We start from the raw sequence: 15,389 nt of genomic DNA, 5'->3' as shown, positions 1-15,389 counted from the left end.
TATTCTAAAAATTATAAACCAAATAAAAATTAGCAGAAATCTAAAAAATACTTATAGTCCCTTCCTTACAGTACAATATTTAATTAGGTATTTCTAAAGTACCTAATCACACCTAGAGTAAGATACAATGATAAGAGTACTTAGCAAAAAATAAGTAATAGCAAGCAAAAGCAGAAAACGAAGAATTACATAAAAGAGAAAAATGAATGAAAAGTGTATACAATTTGTAGAAATATACTTATCACTTTCAGAAAGCACAACTCACCTTTAATGTTGAAATCACAACCTTTCCTGGAGACCTGTTCAGAAATAAAAGCAAGAAAAGTGTTGAATACTGGAAATGAGAAGGGAAATACTTCTACACACTCATTAAAGACAAGCCCATATTTTAAAAAACACTTACAGAAGATGTAGAAACCATAAAGAAGTAAAGAAGAAAATTAAAGTGACCCACAGTCTTACAACCAAGAGATTTGAGTTTGTATCTTTTGTCTTCCTAGATATATAACACTATAATTAGCATTAATGTGAATAAAATTTTGTACTCTTCCATGATAAATTGCTTTAAAATAAATTTCTCTAGAAGTGGAATTGCAGGTCAAAAGTATACACACTTTTCAGCATTTTGAGAAACTCTCAAATTGCCCTCCAGAACAGTTGTACCAATTTAAATACACTCCCATTGCTCTGAGTCCCGGTTTCTTAATACCCTTGCCAAAAATGAGTGTTATTTTTAAATGTTTACAAATTTGATAGGCAAAATATATCTTATTGCTGTCTTAATTTGTGCTTCTTTGATTTACAGTATGGATGAAAAGTTTCATGTGCATTAGACATTTACGTTACTTTTAAAGAGAGATAACCTATTTTTGTTTGCAGCTTTTTTTTTTTTTAAACTGGAGCAAAACTCTAAAATACAGAGTGCTCTAGATACAATAATTTTAAAAAGTAACTTTTCACCAATTATTTTCACACCCCCCCTTACATTTTTCTTCAAATAGGAACAATTTGATATCTGCTTCAAAGCACAAAGGAGAGACATACCCTTACAGCCGCTTATCAGGGTTAAGCAGTAAGAAGCCTTTAAATGATTCATATGCCATTCCTAAATTTTTTAAATGCAGTGATCACAGATGATACAACTTTGTGTTGAAAGGCGCCTTCAAGATCATCTAGTCATAGAACCTCTTTTTACAGATAAAGAAACCAAGGTGCTGAGAGATTAAGTGACTTTCCCCAAAGTCACAAATTAAGTTGGGGGCAGAACCAAGAGAAGCATAGAGTCCTACTACCATGCTCTTCATGTGCCAAATTCAGTAATCCTTGACCTCTAATCAAAACAGTGTGATAAAAAAATTATTTTTGCCATTCAACAGAAAATCAACCCCTTTATTCAGCAAACATTTATGGAACATCTACTATGTACCAGGGACTAGAGATAGGAAGATGATTAAGACACAATCCCAGTTTAGGGGTTTTTTAAAGCTTGTTTAAAAAACAAAAAAGGTAGCTGTATAAAATAGTGCCTGCCCACTTAATTGCAGTGCCTGGACGATATAATTTCATGTTAATAAAGGACAATTTCCAGGAATGAAAATTTTTATATCCCCAATTACTTGGTTTCCCTGGCAAACATATACTGCTCTGTAACAAAATCCTGTTTATCCGGAGGTGATTAGGACCAAGGTTATTCCAATTTTAAAAAGAGGAATAAATATTTCACAAAAAGGATGTGTAAAATAATACAAGTACAATCAAAACAATAACAAAAATTTAAAAAACAAAAACAAAAAACCTTGAAGAGGCTCAAATTTCCATGTGGCACATATTCTGAATGTCAATCAAGAAAAAAAAAAATCACCTGCCACAGAGGTGTAGCGACAAGAGGAAATAAGATTTTTTTCAAAAAACTTAAGCCCCATATGAGGTAGAGAAGGCAAGAAAAAGAAAATCTGCCTTCCCCATGACTCCCACTTTGAGAAATCTGATCAGGTTTTTTAGCTGTCCAAAAAACAGAATAGGGCGCCACATTTATCTCTTGTATGTAACTGGTTTCATAAAGAGCTGATTATTCACAGGATCTAAGTTATAGACCAACTGTTGACACACATGGAAATAGTCCAGATTGGTTCTGGTGGGGCTTTACATATAGCTGTGTACAAACTATAAAGAGTAATTTATTACTTCCTTTTGAGAGCCAAGGGAATGCAGTGAAAAGAACATGTGCAGATAGACCTTGTTTGAATACCGGTTCTGCCATTTACCCTATGTGTGATCTTGATCAATTCATTTAATTTATCCAAGCCTCAATCTCCTCCTTTGGAAAAGGGGTAAAAACATCTACACTTCATAGGACTACTATAAGGATTAAGTGAGAGAGCACATGGGGCACACACAATAAGCTGTAGTTTCCTCAGCAGCTTTGAATTGCTCCATTGAAACTCACAAATAACGAGTGCACCAAGTTTCTCCAAGGAACTTTGTCAGCAGTGGGAAGCCTGAGACCAATTCCTGGATACAGAAAAGATACCCTACAGCCCATAAAGCTCCAGGCTATTTAACAACAGGGAACATGAAAAACACCAGATTATACTGAGCTGTTGATTAAAATGGGATCCTGCTTGCATTTTGTGATGTCATTAAACAAAAAACTAATAACAAAAGCCACTCACGTTCAAAACATAATTTAAATGTTACAAAGTTGTTAAGGTCTTGGTAGGTAGTAAAACATTTCATAGCTTCCTCAAGTCTGATTAAGCCTAAAATTGTCTTTAACAGGGTAGTCTGTAAGACTGGAATTTTTTGTGATACATTTTTTCATCCATTTATAGAACATTAGCATCTAGTAAAAAGTGAAAGCATATTTATAATTTGCAAAGTTGGCTAAAATGACTTGTATCATGTGCCAAAATGAGAAAACAACAATTCATTTCACCATAATAAACAGTAAATCATTATTTAGTATTCCCACAGGAAACGTTCTTAATAGGGGCCTTGTAATAATAATTATACAATGGCCATCATTTATTAATAAGCATGTGCCAAAAATGTGCTAAGGCTTGACTTGCTTTTGCTTCTTTAGTCCTCACAACTTTCCAATGAGGTAGTTATATTACCTTCCCTATTTTACACAACAAAAAAACTTGAGGCTTGGGTCAGATGAGGTAATTTAAATTGCACTGCTAGTAAATAACTGGGCCAGAATGTGACCCTAGGCAGTCTGGCTCTAGGGTCTACTCTCTCAACTACATTGCAATATTGCCTCTTTTCTGTGTAAGGTCTTAAAAGATGACGGTTATGAGAATATTCTAAGCGGTGCTATGAATGAACACCAAAGTAAAGGTAATTAGCGCTGCTTTTTGGGTTGTACTAAACTAATTAAGTCAAAGGCTTGAATCCTGATCTGCCTTTAACAACTACAATTAATGCCTAATTGATTTGGCACTGCTAGGAAATAAAATAATGAAATGTTCCATATATAAAACTGCCAGAGAGATGAAGCTTCTCTTTGAGTGCCAAACTTCTGAAAGTGTTTTAAGTACTTTTGAATTTCAAATTTCAAAAGCAGCTTGTAAATAAGTACATTATAGGCTAAGCCTTGCCATTTCAGTAATCTTTCCCTTGAAAATACCTTCTTAAACAAAGGATATACAATTTTCCCTTTCTTACTGACTCACAGTAATTATCATGCTCAAATACTACACTATATTTTAATACAGTAATGCCCTCCACGGACCCTAAGGTACAGGGGATTTATTTGCCTTCACACTACAGGACCCTAGGCTACTATGCTTGGAATGTCTGTGTTTTAAAGTTTTGCATCTCCCTCCTCAATAGAAGTGGTCACTTCTTACAGTTAGTTGGCCATGTGCCTGCCTTTAAAAGCTTTCTTCCCCCTTCCCTTCTAATTTTTGCTTCTAGTCTGCATCGAGCTGGGAAACCCGGTCTTTAAAAATGGAATTGTATGGTAAAGGAAGAATCCAGAGCTTCTGAGGGTCTCCCCAGACAACCACTCAACTCTTCTCCGTAACTCAGTCTCTAACTTCAAAGTAGAGATAATAACATTATACTATTTCAGAGTGATTATGTGCCTAAAGAAAATAGCTATTCATGTTGGAGTTTGGGGACAGGAGAAATAGGGGACTAGGTCAAGAAAATTAAGTTCTACTCTTGGCTTTCCCAACCAACTAGCTGCAAGACCTTTAAGCAAGGGTTTTCAGAGTTTCTTTAATTTTAGGAAAGTTTATTTTAAGACCCTTCATTAGTTTGGGAGTGAAGATTATTTTATACCATGATTAATGATCTAAATTTTATACCTCTGACTTCCCTTAAATTTGAGATATATTATAGGAAACATGGACATAATCCAGCACACACACACACATCCAGAAATGTCCGGTAATACTCTGATACATCTAGTTTACTAGAAAAATATTCTTTCAAAATTTTCTGTAGATACTAAATATTAGATTCCTCCTGTTCAAAGGTTAAAGTCAGTAATTTCTCCCATAAAAAGCCCCAATTTTTCCCATAAAAAGCACATAAAATAACTTTTATTACACCCCACACAAGTGAGAGATCTTTAACAAAACTGAAGTTAACAGGTAGATATATTTAAGTATTGGTAGTTTATCTCACTTTAACAAAACCTTTACAAACCAAAATGAGAACTTCAAAAGTTCAATTTTCATTTCAAAAGTTTTTATTATAGGATATTTTTAAATCAAATATTTTTGACACATTTAAATATGATTAACAAAGCTTCATTGAAATAAGAGATGTGCTTGTTACAAAGCTGAACAAAAATATAACTTTAATGGGAGAAACTTCCTTCATCACCTAATAGCATAAAAAAAAAAACCTTCAACATATTCATACTAATTAAAAATGCAGTAAATCTTTGATTTTGCAGCATAGTTTCTGAAATTGAAGACAATGTCTATCAATGGTATTATTAAACTTAAACATGAAAAACAATTTCTGAAACAGCTCCAAAATAAAGTCTAAGTTAAACAAGTATTGGTATTCTACTAAAAAACAAACAAACAAACAAAAACCCACATGGCTTATAGATCAAATACTTATTTTTAGTGTGGCTTGCACTCAGGTTTTGAATATAAAAGCGATTTTAAGGTTAGTATTTCAGCAACTTATACAGATAGAATATTTTAATTCATTATATCCTGTTTTCTGTAAGAAAGTTATTTTCATGCACTCGCTATGTTGAGTTTATACTAACGAACCTCATGTTTGAGTATAAAATAATGTGTGACTGAAGCTTTCTCCGGTCCCTGTCCATTTAGCATTTTAATTATAGTAGTTTTCCTTTTGCATCTAGGGTATTTGTGTTCAGTACCAATGTGCTTTAGTATCTACACAACATTCATTATTTTTAAAATGTTACATGGCATCAAAACATTGCTCTGGTCATTTTGCAGGGCAGTATAGGAATTATTTTTTCTTTTATAAACTCTGACCTGACCCAGTGATAACTTTCAGACACCTAAGGTAAAATTTCATTAGAATAATAAGGTCATTACTTCCAAAGGTAGGTGCTAATCACTGGGATTTGGATCTGATGACAATAATTACAACTTATCCAAAAGTTGCTCAGTAAGTTTCCGTAGGAAGCAAAATGTCAAATCCTTTATAAACTCTGACATAATAATACTGCATTCAATACAATTTCAGTGAAAGGTAAAAATATGCAAGCGATGCAACATTTTATTAATAACCCTCTTAGCTTGATTTTGTAACTTGCTAAACCTGACTCTCTAATTTAGTAATATTGAGAACAGTATTCATTTACTTAATAGAAATAAAATCAATCCAACAGAAGATGCATAGTAGTAGGCTATTTTTAAGAGATTTTGATTCAACATAACTGTGGGTTTTCTGTCACAGGTGTTAGAAGCGAGCATACTACCTAATGATGTTACCTAGTGTTAAAAAGAAATTTACAGCTAATTCTTTACAAAGTCCTAAAAGGATTCTTAAAAAATCAGTAGGAAGGGAAGAATATATATATTTTTCATGTTTGAAGGAAGTAAGAATCATTTAGACCAACTATCTCATGTTACATGTGAGGAAAATAAGGCCAAAGAAGGTTAAATTAATCCATTCATTCAACATTTACCTACTGCTTACCTCATACCAGCACAGTGCTAGGCACTGGGTGTAAAGTAGTGAACAAAGCAGACACGGGCCCTGATCTCCTAGAGCTTATGCGAAGATCAGGGGCCTAATAATTAGGCCTAGGACCCAAGTCTCTTTGCTGATTCTAACAACACATGCAGCCTGTCAATTTACCCTAATAAGTCTAATATTCTTTCCTGGTTTCACATGGGTAGGTAGCCGGTCAAATGAAACTGGCCATTTATTAAAGCCTTACTTATCTAGGAATGCCACCACAAATTCCCCAGGGAAGGCCTGGGGAGGGGGTCCCAAAGACTGAAAGGGCACCACGACACCAATCTCGAAGTAGAAGGGCTGTAAGTTTAGCTACATAGTAAAAGAACATGAGCTGGAATCAGGAGACCTGAGTTTTAGTTCTGAATCTGCTAGTAACAATGTATGTGACCATAAAAAATATTTTGAGGGAGTTTTTCCAACTTTTAATTATGGCTATTTCAAACATGTACAAAATTGGGAGAATAATATTATGAACCCACATGCACAACATGTTGACCATGGTCAATAGTGATCAATATCAGTATCCCTCCCTCCACTCCCCTGCCAGATTATTTTGAAGCGAATCTCAGGAACTATTTCATTTTTACCCATAAAAATTTCAGTACATATCTAAAACATAACCACAACACTATTATCAAATTTAACAATTCCCTATTATACACAGTCAACATTCATATTTCCCAGATTGTCTCAATTTTTTTTTTTTAGTTGGTCCATTTCAATCAATATCCAAATAAGGTCCATGTGCTATAATCAGTTGATATTTCTCTTTCAATCAGTAGGTTTCCTTTCATTTTTTTTATTTCTTGCAGTTCATGTATTGAGGAACTAGGCTGTTCATTCTGAAGAGGACTTTTTAGGGCAGTGAAACTATTGTGTATGATACTATAATGATGGATACATGCCATGAGGCAGTTGTCCAAAACCATAGACTCTACAACACCAAAAGTGAACCCTAAGGTAAACTATGGACTTTGGGTGATTATGGATGTGTCAATGTAGGTTCATCAATTGTAACAAATGTATCACTCTGGTGGGGGACGTTGATAATGCGGGAGGCTATACGTGTGTGGGGAAGGGGTATATGGGAAATCTCTGTACCTTCCTCTCAATTTTGCTGTGAACCTAAAACTGCTCTTTAAAAAAAGTCTTAAACAAAGATACTAGGTTGTTCATCCCTTAGAATTTCTCATTGTCTGAATTTTGTTGATTGCATCTCCACGGTGACATGTCAAAAGAAGTATTTTAAAGGAGAACATGCAGAAGAGATTGGAGGGATGGAATGGGCACACATCCAAGGAAAAGTATAAAAACCTATAAGAACAGTATCAGAAAGACAGGTGCTAAAAATGTGTGAAGATTTAAAAAAATACCAGAGACAGAGTTTTTCATTATTTTAATTTATATTCAGAACAAAAAGAAACTGCAGTCTGCCTATATGTGGATGAATAATATAAAGTAAAAGCCTGCATCAATTCTTTTTTTTTCCAATTAAGATTACTGATTACTGATTAAGATTACCAGAAAGGGAAAAACAAATTATAGAATGAGGAAATTGAATCCCAGAGCATTCAAGGAGATAAAAGTACCTAGCTACTGTAAATGATTTCAGTTCTCCTGTCCCAAATTATATCCCAGCATACTCTGAGAATTTATAGAGTTCAATCTCTAAAACCTCTGAAGAATCAGAGAGATGGAAGAGGATGTTAAGGAAAACTCTGGTAGTCAACATTGGAAAGTAGGTAGATGCTACAAACTATAAACAGATTCACTTGATGTCAATGTCAAGCAAAATTCTTAAACACATTGTGAAATGGTTTAAGGGCCCTAGGCGTGGGGAAAAGATACTCATTTAAGAGTCAGCAAGCACTCACAGAAAGCCAAACATGCAAGATTAACCTAATTTCCTTTTTTGATAGGGTTACTGGCCTAGAATATAAAGGGAATACTGTACACACACAAAAAATCTGGATTTAAGCACTAAATTTTATAATTCTCTCATGATATCCTTTTAGACAACAAAGAGATGTAGGCTAGAATACACTTAGGTGGGTTTGTAACTGGCTGAACATTACTCAAGGTGTGATTAACGGATCAATGAAAAACCATAAGGAAATATTAAATAATTTTTATTGTACTCTATCCTACTTGATGTTCTGTCCCACTTGACATTCGAATGTCTTGAATGAGGAAACTGATGGTATATCTACCAAATTTACAGTTGGCACAAAGTTGGAGGGATAGGGAATATACTGGCTGACAGTATCCAAAAATATTTCAACACGTTAGAAGGATGGGCCAAATCTTAACAGAATGTAATGTAATAGGGATAAATGTAAAATGCATGATTGGGGAGATATGACTTAACAACAAATCATGTGAAAACATTTAGGTATTTTTGTTGATTGCTCAGACAGAGTAAAGGCTGTGATATGACTACTGAAAGAGCTACTGTGATCTTAGGCTGAATTAACAGAACTATTATGTCCAGGGCAAGGGGAGTGGTAAATTCTACGCTACTTCCCACTGATAGATAAGCGCACGCTTTAGAATATCGTGTATCATTGGGATATCACATTTTAAAAGAAACACTGAAAAAACAGAACATATCCAAAAGACAGAAACCAATTTAGTGAATGTTCCAGAAACTGAGTAGAATGATATAAAGAACTAAGGATGGCTAACCCAGAGAAGAGAGAAATGAATGCCTCTTTACCTTTTGGATTTTGGATTTATTTTGGAAAGTACAAGCAGTGAAACTTTGCATATAGGCTAATATTCTTACTGAAGCCTATGTTTTAATTTAACTTTTAAACTGTTATTCTATATTTGATATGTGCAAGAGTATAATGTAGCATAGACATGTAATTATGAAGCACAACAAATAAAATGAACTGTGACTCACTAGGTCACCTGAGAATGAGAACAGCATCAAGACCAGGGCAGCTACTGTCTGCCCTATTCTGCTGCCTTTGCCTTAGAGGGAACCACTAGCCCAGATTTGATTTATTGTTCCCTTACTTTATTTTTAAAATGCCATGTATCTCTAAACAATATATTGTTAAGTTTTGTTATTTCTGAGCTTTGTTTTCAGGAATGCACTTACAAAGAAAAAAAGAGTTGGACTCTTAAAATTAACATTGCACTCAAAAATCTCGGTATTCCCGTCAGTGTAAAGGCGACCCTTGTCACTGCATACTCAGTTGTATTTAAGTCTCACAACTGTGCCCATATCTACTAGTCTTTTGCTTCTCCCCCACCTAGGGTTGCCAGATTTAGCAATGATAAATATAGGCTGCTCAGTTAAATTCCAATTTCAGATAAACAACAAATCTATTTTTAGTATGTTTATCTGAAATAGGGATTTAACTGGGAGTCCTGTATTTTATCTGGCAACTCTACCCTACCCCTAAAATAATTAGGTGGACAACTAATTCTATGATCTGTTCGTGTGTGATAAAGGGACAAAGTGGGAGGAATTGTATGGCCAATGTCATTGTATAAATATTAATCTAAGTATTCAACAGCATTCACCGACTGGGGAAAAAAATTGCACATGTGTGAATTTAGTCAAAGCTTTTCCAGACAATGCATTCAGTGGATATGCCCAAATGCAAATACTGTATATATGCTATTATGTACATTTTTCAAAAACACTCAGTGAAACAGAGTAGTAAGGTCTATTAACAGCTTCATTATTTTGGCTTAGATTGAACCCCTCAAAAAAACAAAACCAAGATGGCTACTGTAACAAACTGATAAATCTCTAGATATGTAAACTGACTTATAACCATTATTTATAAAGATATTTATATCATTTGTCTTCATGTTAAAAATGAAGTTAACCTATATAGGTCAAATAAAGATCAATAGCCAACTTTCTGGATAAATATCAATTAAAATTATGTTGTCATTAAAAATGGATTCGGTTACTGTATTTACAAAGTCATTTTAGGACACTTCACTTTATAAAAGGGATATCAGAAATATTTCAGATATGTTATTTCTTTTTCAATCAAAAAAACTGATGAGCTTTCTACAATATGAGGTAGAACTTGCTTTTCAATTGTCTCAACATCCTCCCACAACCTGAAGCACTAATGGCTCCTCAATTTGAATGGCAGTCAATACAAGTGTGTATTAAGAACCCGTACAGATTAGATTCCCCAAATAGAAGCCAGTTGCATTCCCTTGCCTGTCTTACTGCAAAACCCACATTTTGAAATCATGTATAAACACGGCTGACTACTATAATAGTCTAACTTGGTTTTTCAGAGCTTCAGCGAGTGGTTTCTCTCCAGGCAATCATTGAATCACCTTTTCCATCTTCATCACTCATGCACTATGGCTTTAGGGTAATCAGTGCTTAAGTCTACTTTAAAAAAGAACACTGAATTTCTGTAGTTTCAAAGAGTCAGATCCCATAAGCCATCCTACCTCTAGTTTCTCACCCTTTAGCTATAGACAGATCCTTCTGTCTTTTGGGTTTGGTGTTTCTCTTACCTCTTACCTGAGGGTTATCTGAAAAACAAACAAACAAACAAACACAACCTGTAAGCCTTCTGAGAACAGGGCGGAAGGAATGTGCAGACTAAACCTACATTTGCCACCTGCTTCATAGTCAACTAAACAACTAGGAACTCAAAGACCCACTACACAAAATATAACAGTGATCTCACATTTAACATTTCCATTTCCAGACTACTCATTATACTGGGTGAAAAGAATATACCAAAACAATTGGGCAACACACAGAAAAGTGGACTAACAAGGTCTTCTTTTTTTGTCAGTAAGAGGACTCACTTTTTATCTTAGGTTCTGAGGAAAAAAAGGTAGTTGGCTCTGAAGAAGCCTCTTGTCAGGTTGCAAAATTCCTGACAGACTCCTAAGGAGGTAAAAAAGAGTAATGACATGGAAGGAGGAAGTATAGAGTGAGTCAGCTGGAATAAAGCTGGTGGCTTGGCAATCATCTTTCTTATAGAAGGTGACTACCAAGGGCTTAACAGAGAATTGTCCTATAGCTTGATTTTGTTTTTATCCACCTCTTTTTGCCTTTGCCATCAGGAAACTATAAAAGTAAGATAAGCTTAAGCAGTACATCAACGAACTGAATCAAGCAGAGCAAAGAACAGCTTGCCTGTACAAAGGTTTGGGATTCTAAGGTCCTTGAGGTGAACAGGAGGCGAGCGCAGATAAGGCCTTAGCTAGTCATTAAAATAAGCAGGTAATTAAAGAGTGTTGATTTCTAAAGCCCAGCAAACTGAAATAGGAAGATCTGATGGCAAACTAAGACCAACACAAAACTGCTAAGTCTAAACTAGTAATCAGAAAGGTTCTGGTGCTCACAAAACACTGACATGAAGATTTCTTCCCCCACTTAGGCCAGGCAGGAAAACAACAAAAACAAAGCAAAAATCAAAAACAGAACCAAACCTCAGGTTGAAGAAAAATTAAGAACAGTTCAAATTTAGAGAATAAGATACCGTTTAATTTTTTAAATCTTGCTCCAAGTGCATAATTTTTAAAAATTTGGTATGCAGCATCGTTCATTGGAATTAAAATGTATATACTGATGCGTATACATCATTAATGAATGTATTTATTAATTAGTTACATTGTTATGGCAAGTTTTACTAGATAACATGCTAAGCATAAAACCCCCCATAGAAGGGGGTTTCCCTTGATACATGGCAATACTGGTTTATTAACAAGATTAACAAAAAATGGAGAATATAGTTATGACAGTTATCTAATAGGGAATTAACTGAATCCTCAACGTGTGAATTACTACTTTTATTATCCTTTGAAAGACCATCTTAGGTTTTAAATACTATGAAAGCCAAGAAGCAGAATATGTCTAAAATACCTAATGACTATTTTACCATTGATATTAACAGAAATAGATGGAGAGAAAATTTGGCACAATGGCTCTATGTTTTCTGAATATAGGTTTTGTGGCAACATTTTTAGGTGATCTATAATGAAATCAAAGGAAACTTTATAATGAAATATAATTCTAGTCATATAGAAATTACAAATTTAAAGTAGAACTTAAGCAGCTTTATCTTGTCTAAAATGACAAGCTGATTTTTCAAAGCTGATTTATGTAATTCATGTAGTTTTACGCCATATTCCTGAAAGAATAGCTTGATAATCTATTTATTGACAAAATAAACAGAAAAATATATCAGCTCCCTGGGCCTACTCAAGAATTCTAAACTAAAAACATTCTACCCTGCACGTTTACAACCATTCAATAAATACCCACATTCAAGCAATAACTCCAGGGTAGGGCAGCTATATCACAATGTCCCAATTTGTCAAAGTGGGTTAGATGAAAGTCACATCTATTAATGATTTAAAATAATTTCTAGTAAAATCGCAACAGAAACAGATAACTAAATTTATGACTGTCTGGAAAAGTCAATACTAATGCAATTATGCTAAATCACTTTGTAACTTACTTTTTAAAAAGTAAACAAGATGCTGGGCTACAAGCCACTTTACAGAAGTTTTATCAAGTTAATGTGCTAATATGATTTTGTAAGTTACCTAAAACATCCAATGGTGTACTAATCTTTTTTTTTTAATTTTATTTATTTATTTTTGGCTGCGTTGGATCTTTGTTGCTGCCTGTGGACTCTCTCTAGTTGTGGCGAGCGGGGGCTACTCTTCGTTGTGGTGCGCGGGCTTCTCATTGCGGTGGCTTCTCTTGATGTGGAGCACGGGCTCTAGGCACGCGGGCTTCAGTAGTTGCAGCACACGGGCCCTAGAGCGTGCAGGATTCAGCAGTCGCAGCGTGTGGGCTCAGTAGTTGTGGCGCCTGCACTGGCTTCAGTAGTTGTGACGCCTGCGCCGGCTTCAGTAGTTGTGACTCAGGGGCTCTAGAGTGCAGGCTCAGTAGTTGTGGTGCACGGGCTTAGCTGCTCCACGGCATGTGGGATCTTTCCCGACCAGGGATTGAACCCGTGTCCCATGCGTAGGCAGGTAGGTTCTTAACCACTGCGCCACCAAGGAAGAACCTGTCACAACTCCCCTTTTTAAAAAATTTAAATAAATCAATTCTATTATCAATGAACTGATTATTCAGACTTTGAGAGTCTTTGCTTTTCTCCTTTTGAGTTCACTACTTATCACCAAAGATGGGCAGAGGAACAAAAATTCAAACTAAACCATTTATTTGGTTTTTTAAATTACAGAAAAAAAATTACTGTTATCTCTGATAAAAGGTTTGATGGGAAAGGAAGTTGTAAACTAATGACTGAACTGAGGTTTTGGTGTAACTGGTAACATTTAATTATTCATGTTCTCCCTCAATATCATGAATAATAGAAAATTGGACATATTTCAGTAATTAAGCACTTTAGGTTATAAATTCTACTTCTATGCTTTATGTATCTGAATTTCTACTTCTGCATTCTTTAACATGTATTAAAAACTTCATAAATATTCTAGAAAAATCTTAAATTACCCAGAATGCTTACCTACATAAAACAATCTGTAGGCCAAGTTTATTATTAAAGAGATTATTCATCCTTATTTACATCTTAAATAGTAATTACTGAGAATGTAATTTTTCTAATTAGCTACTAGGAATGTATTTTTCCCATTAATTTGATAGCCAAAAGAGGTCTGATTAGCTGGAAAATATTAAAAACTACCACATGCATTCATTGTGACTGCTAGAAAATACCTTTGAAGGGGAAGGGAAAAAAAATAAAGAAACATTGTGTTTCCAATTAGTGGCTTGTAGCCAAAAATATGAATCAGAGTTATACAGCAAAAAAAAAAAAAAAAAAAGGAAAAAAAATGTGGCGTAACTAAACAACTGACAACAATCCACAAAACAATTACAGAAAAAAAAAATCTGTGCTCAAGACTTTTTGATGAGGCACAGAAGCCCAAATCAGCAGTGTCTCACATCTTGAGGGGTTTTCCCTTAGGAACAAAGAACATACCCTTTGAAATGCAGTTAGCAGTGTCTGGGATTCCAGCTCTTTCAGTAGCAAGGTCATTTTCTGACCTAGCTACCGTACCATAATCAATTCTGTCAAAGCTTAAAAAGAAAAGCATAAAAAATACTGCTTTTTGTTGTTTTCAACATACCCAAATGGCAGGAGAGTCAGCCTCATCATTCTAATAATTCACATTTAAAATATAACATCGAAAAATGTTTATAGTTTAGAAAAGTAAAGTGGGAGGAACCTAATGTTTTACATCTCCATTCAAAACCATCACCTAATTACCACAAATTAGTGAAATTCCACTTTTGCTGGCTGACCCCCATTTATGCTGAGCTGTTTTTTTATTTGCAAAATTAGCATAATAACTGCCCTATGCAGCTCACAAAAATTGTCCTATCTTACAGACTTGCAGGATAAATCAGAAGAGATAATGTAAATAAAAGTACTTTGAAAATGAATGCCCAACATTAATTGAGAGTATGGCATTACCATTCTTTGCATGTTTAACAACATGCAGTACTATAATATTTCTTTCTTATTGGGAATACATTCATTCCTGGAAAAAAGAAAGTTGGTAACAAGGAATTGATAAGATTGCAGGATAACTGGCAACACCTCCCAAGGCTTCACTGTTAATATTTACTGAGTACAGGATGTCCCCAAGTTATAAAGGTCCCATAAATCCAAACCACTGTCCTTGCCTCAGCCCCCTCCATTTCTTCCCTTCACTCTTACAGGAACTGTATAGGGATGGGGGAAGGGAGTGAAGATTTGAGAGAACCAGGAAGTTCAAAAGTAGAAGAAATTGTGAAGAGAAGTGGAACACCATAGAGCATCCTATCGCCACCTAAACCTTTTGTAGCTGCTACACATCAACCGCAGACATCTCCTCTCTACGCTGGGAAGTAAGGCAAAGGTTAAAAGTCAACAACCAGGAGCTATGACCTGGGATAAAAATAGGCATAGTAAAGTTCACTTAAAGGAAAAAAGACTGATCTCAGTCATTAGCCTTAATCTCTAAAGCCAATCCAATAAAGATAAAATACCAATTGCAAAATATTGACAAACCCACTCACTTTCACTCACAAAGGTACTAGTTTTATCAAACTACCTATTCATTCCGCTCACCTATCTTCTGCTAATCCAGTGACCTACCCCACCTGTGACACTAACCAATCCCACTTACCAATGCATCCGCTATATCCAATTTAACCTCCCACTTACCAATGCATC

The 15,389-nt window shown here is 34.9% G+C and overlaps 1 protein-coding gene across 1 annotated transcript in view; it reads right to left on the bottom strand.

Annotated features, from left to right (window-relative positions):
• The window catches only part of WDR44 (WD repeat domain 44), an 80,831-nt gene that overhangs the window by 56,961 nt on the left and 8,481 nt on the right, over window positions 1–15,389 (bottom strand). The window contains exon 2 of the mRNA XM_082445501.1: window positions 266–299. Coding sequence (XP_082301627.1) covers window positions 266–299 — 34 coding nt within the window. The remainder of the gene's footprint in view (window positions 1–265; window positions 300–15,389) is intronic.

The sequence above is a fragment of the Balaenoptera physalus genome, assembly GCF_965194825.1.
Source record: "Balaenoptera physalus genome assembly, chromosome: X".
In the NCBI taxonomy this organism is placed as follows: Eukaryota; Metazoa; Chordata; class Mammalia; order Artiodactyla; family Balaenopteridae; genus Balaenoptera; species Balaenoptera physalus.
Note: the sequence above shows the minus strand (reverse complement) of the source record. Positions and strands in the feature narration are given on the sequence as shown.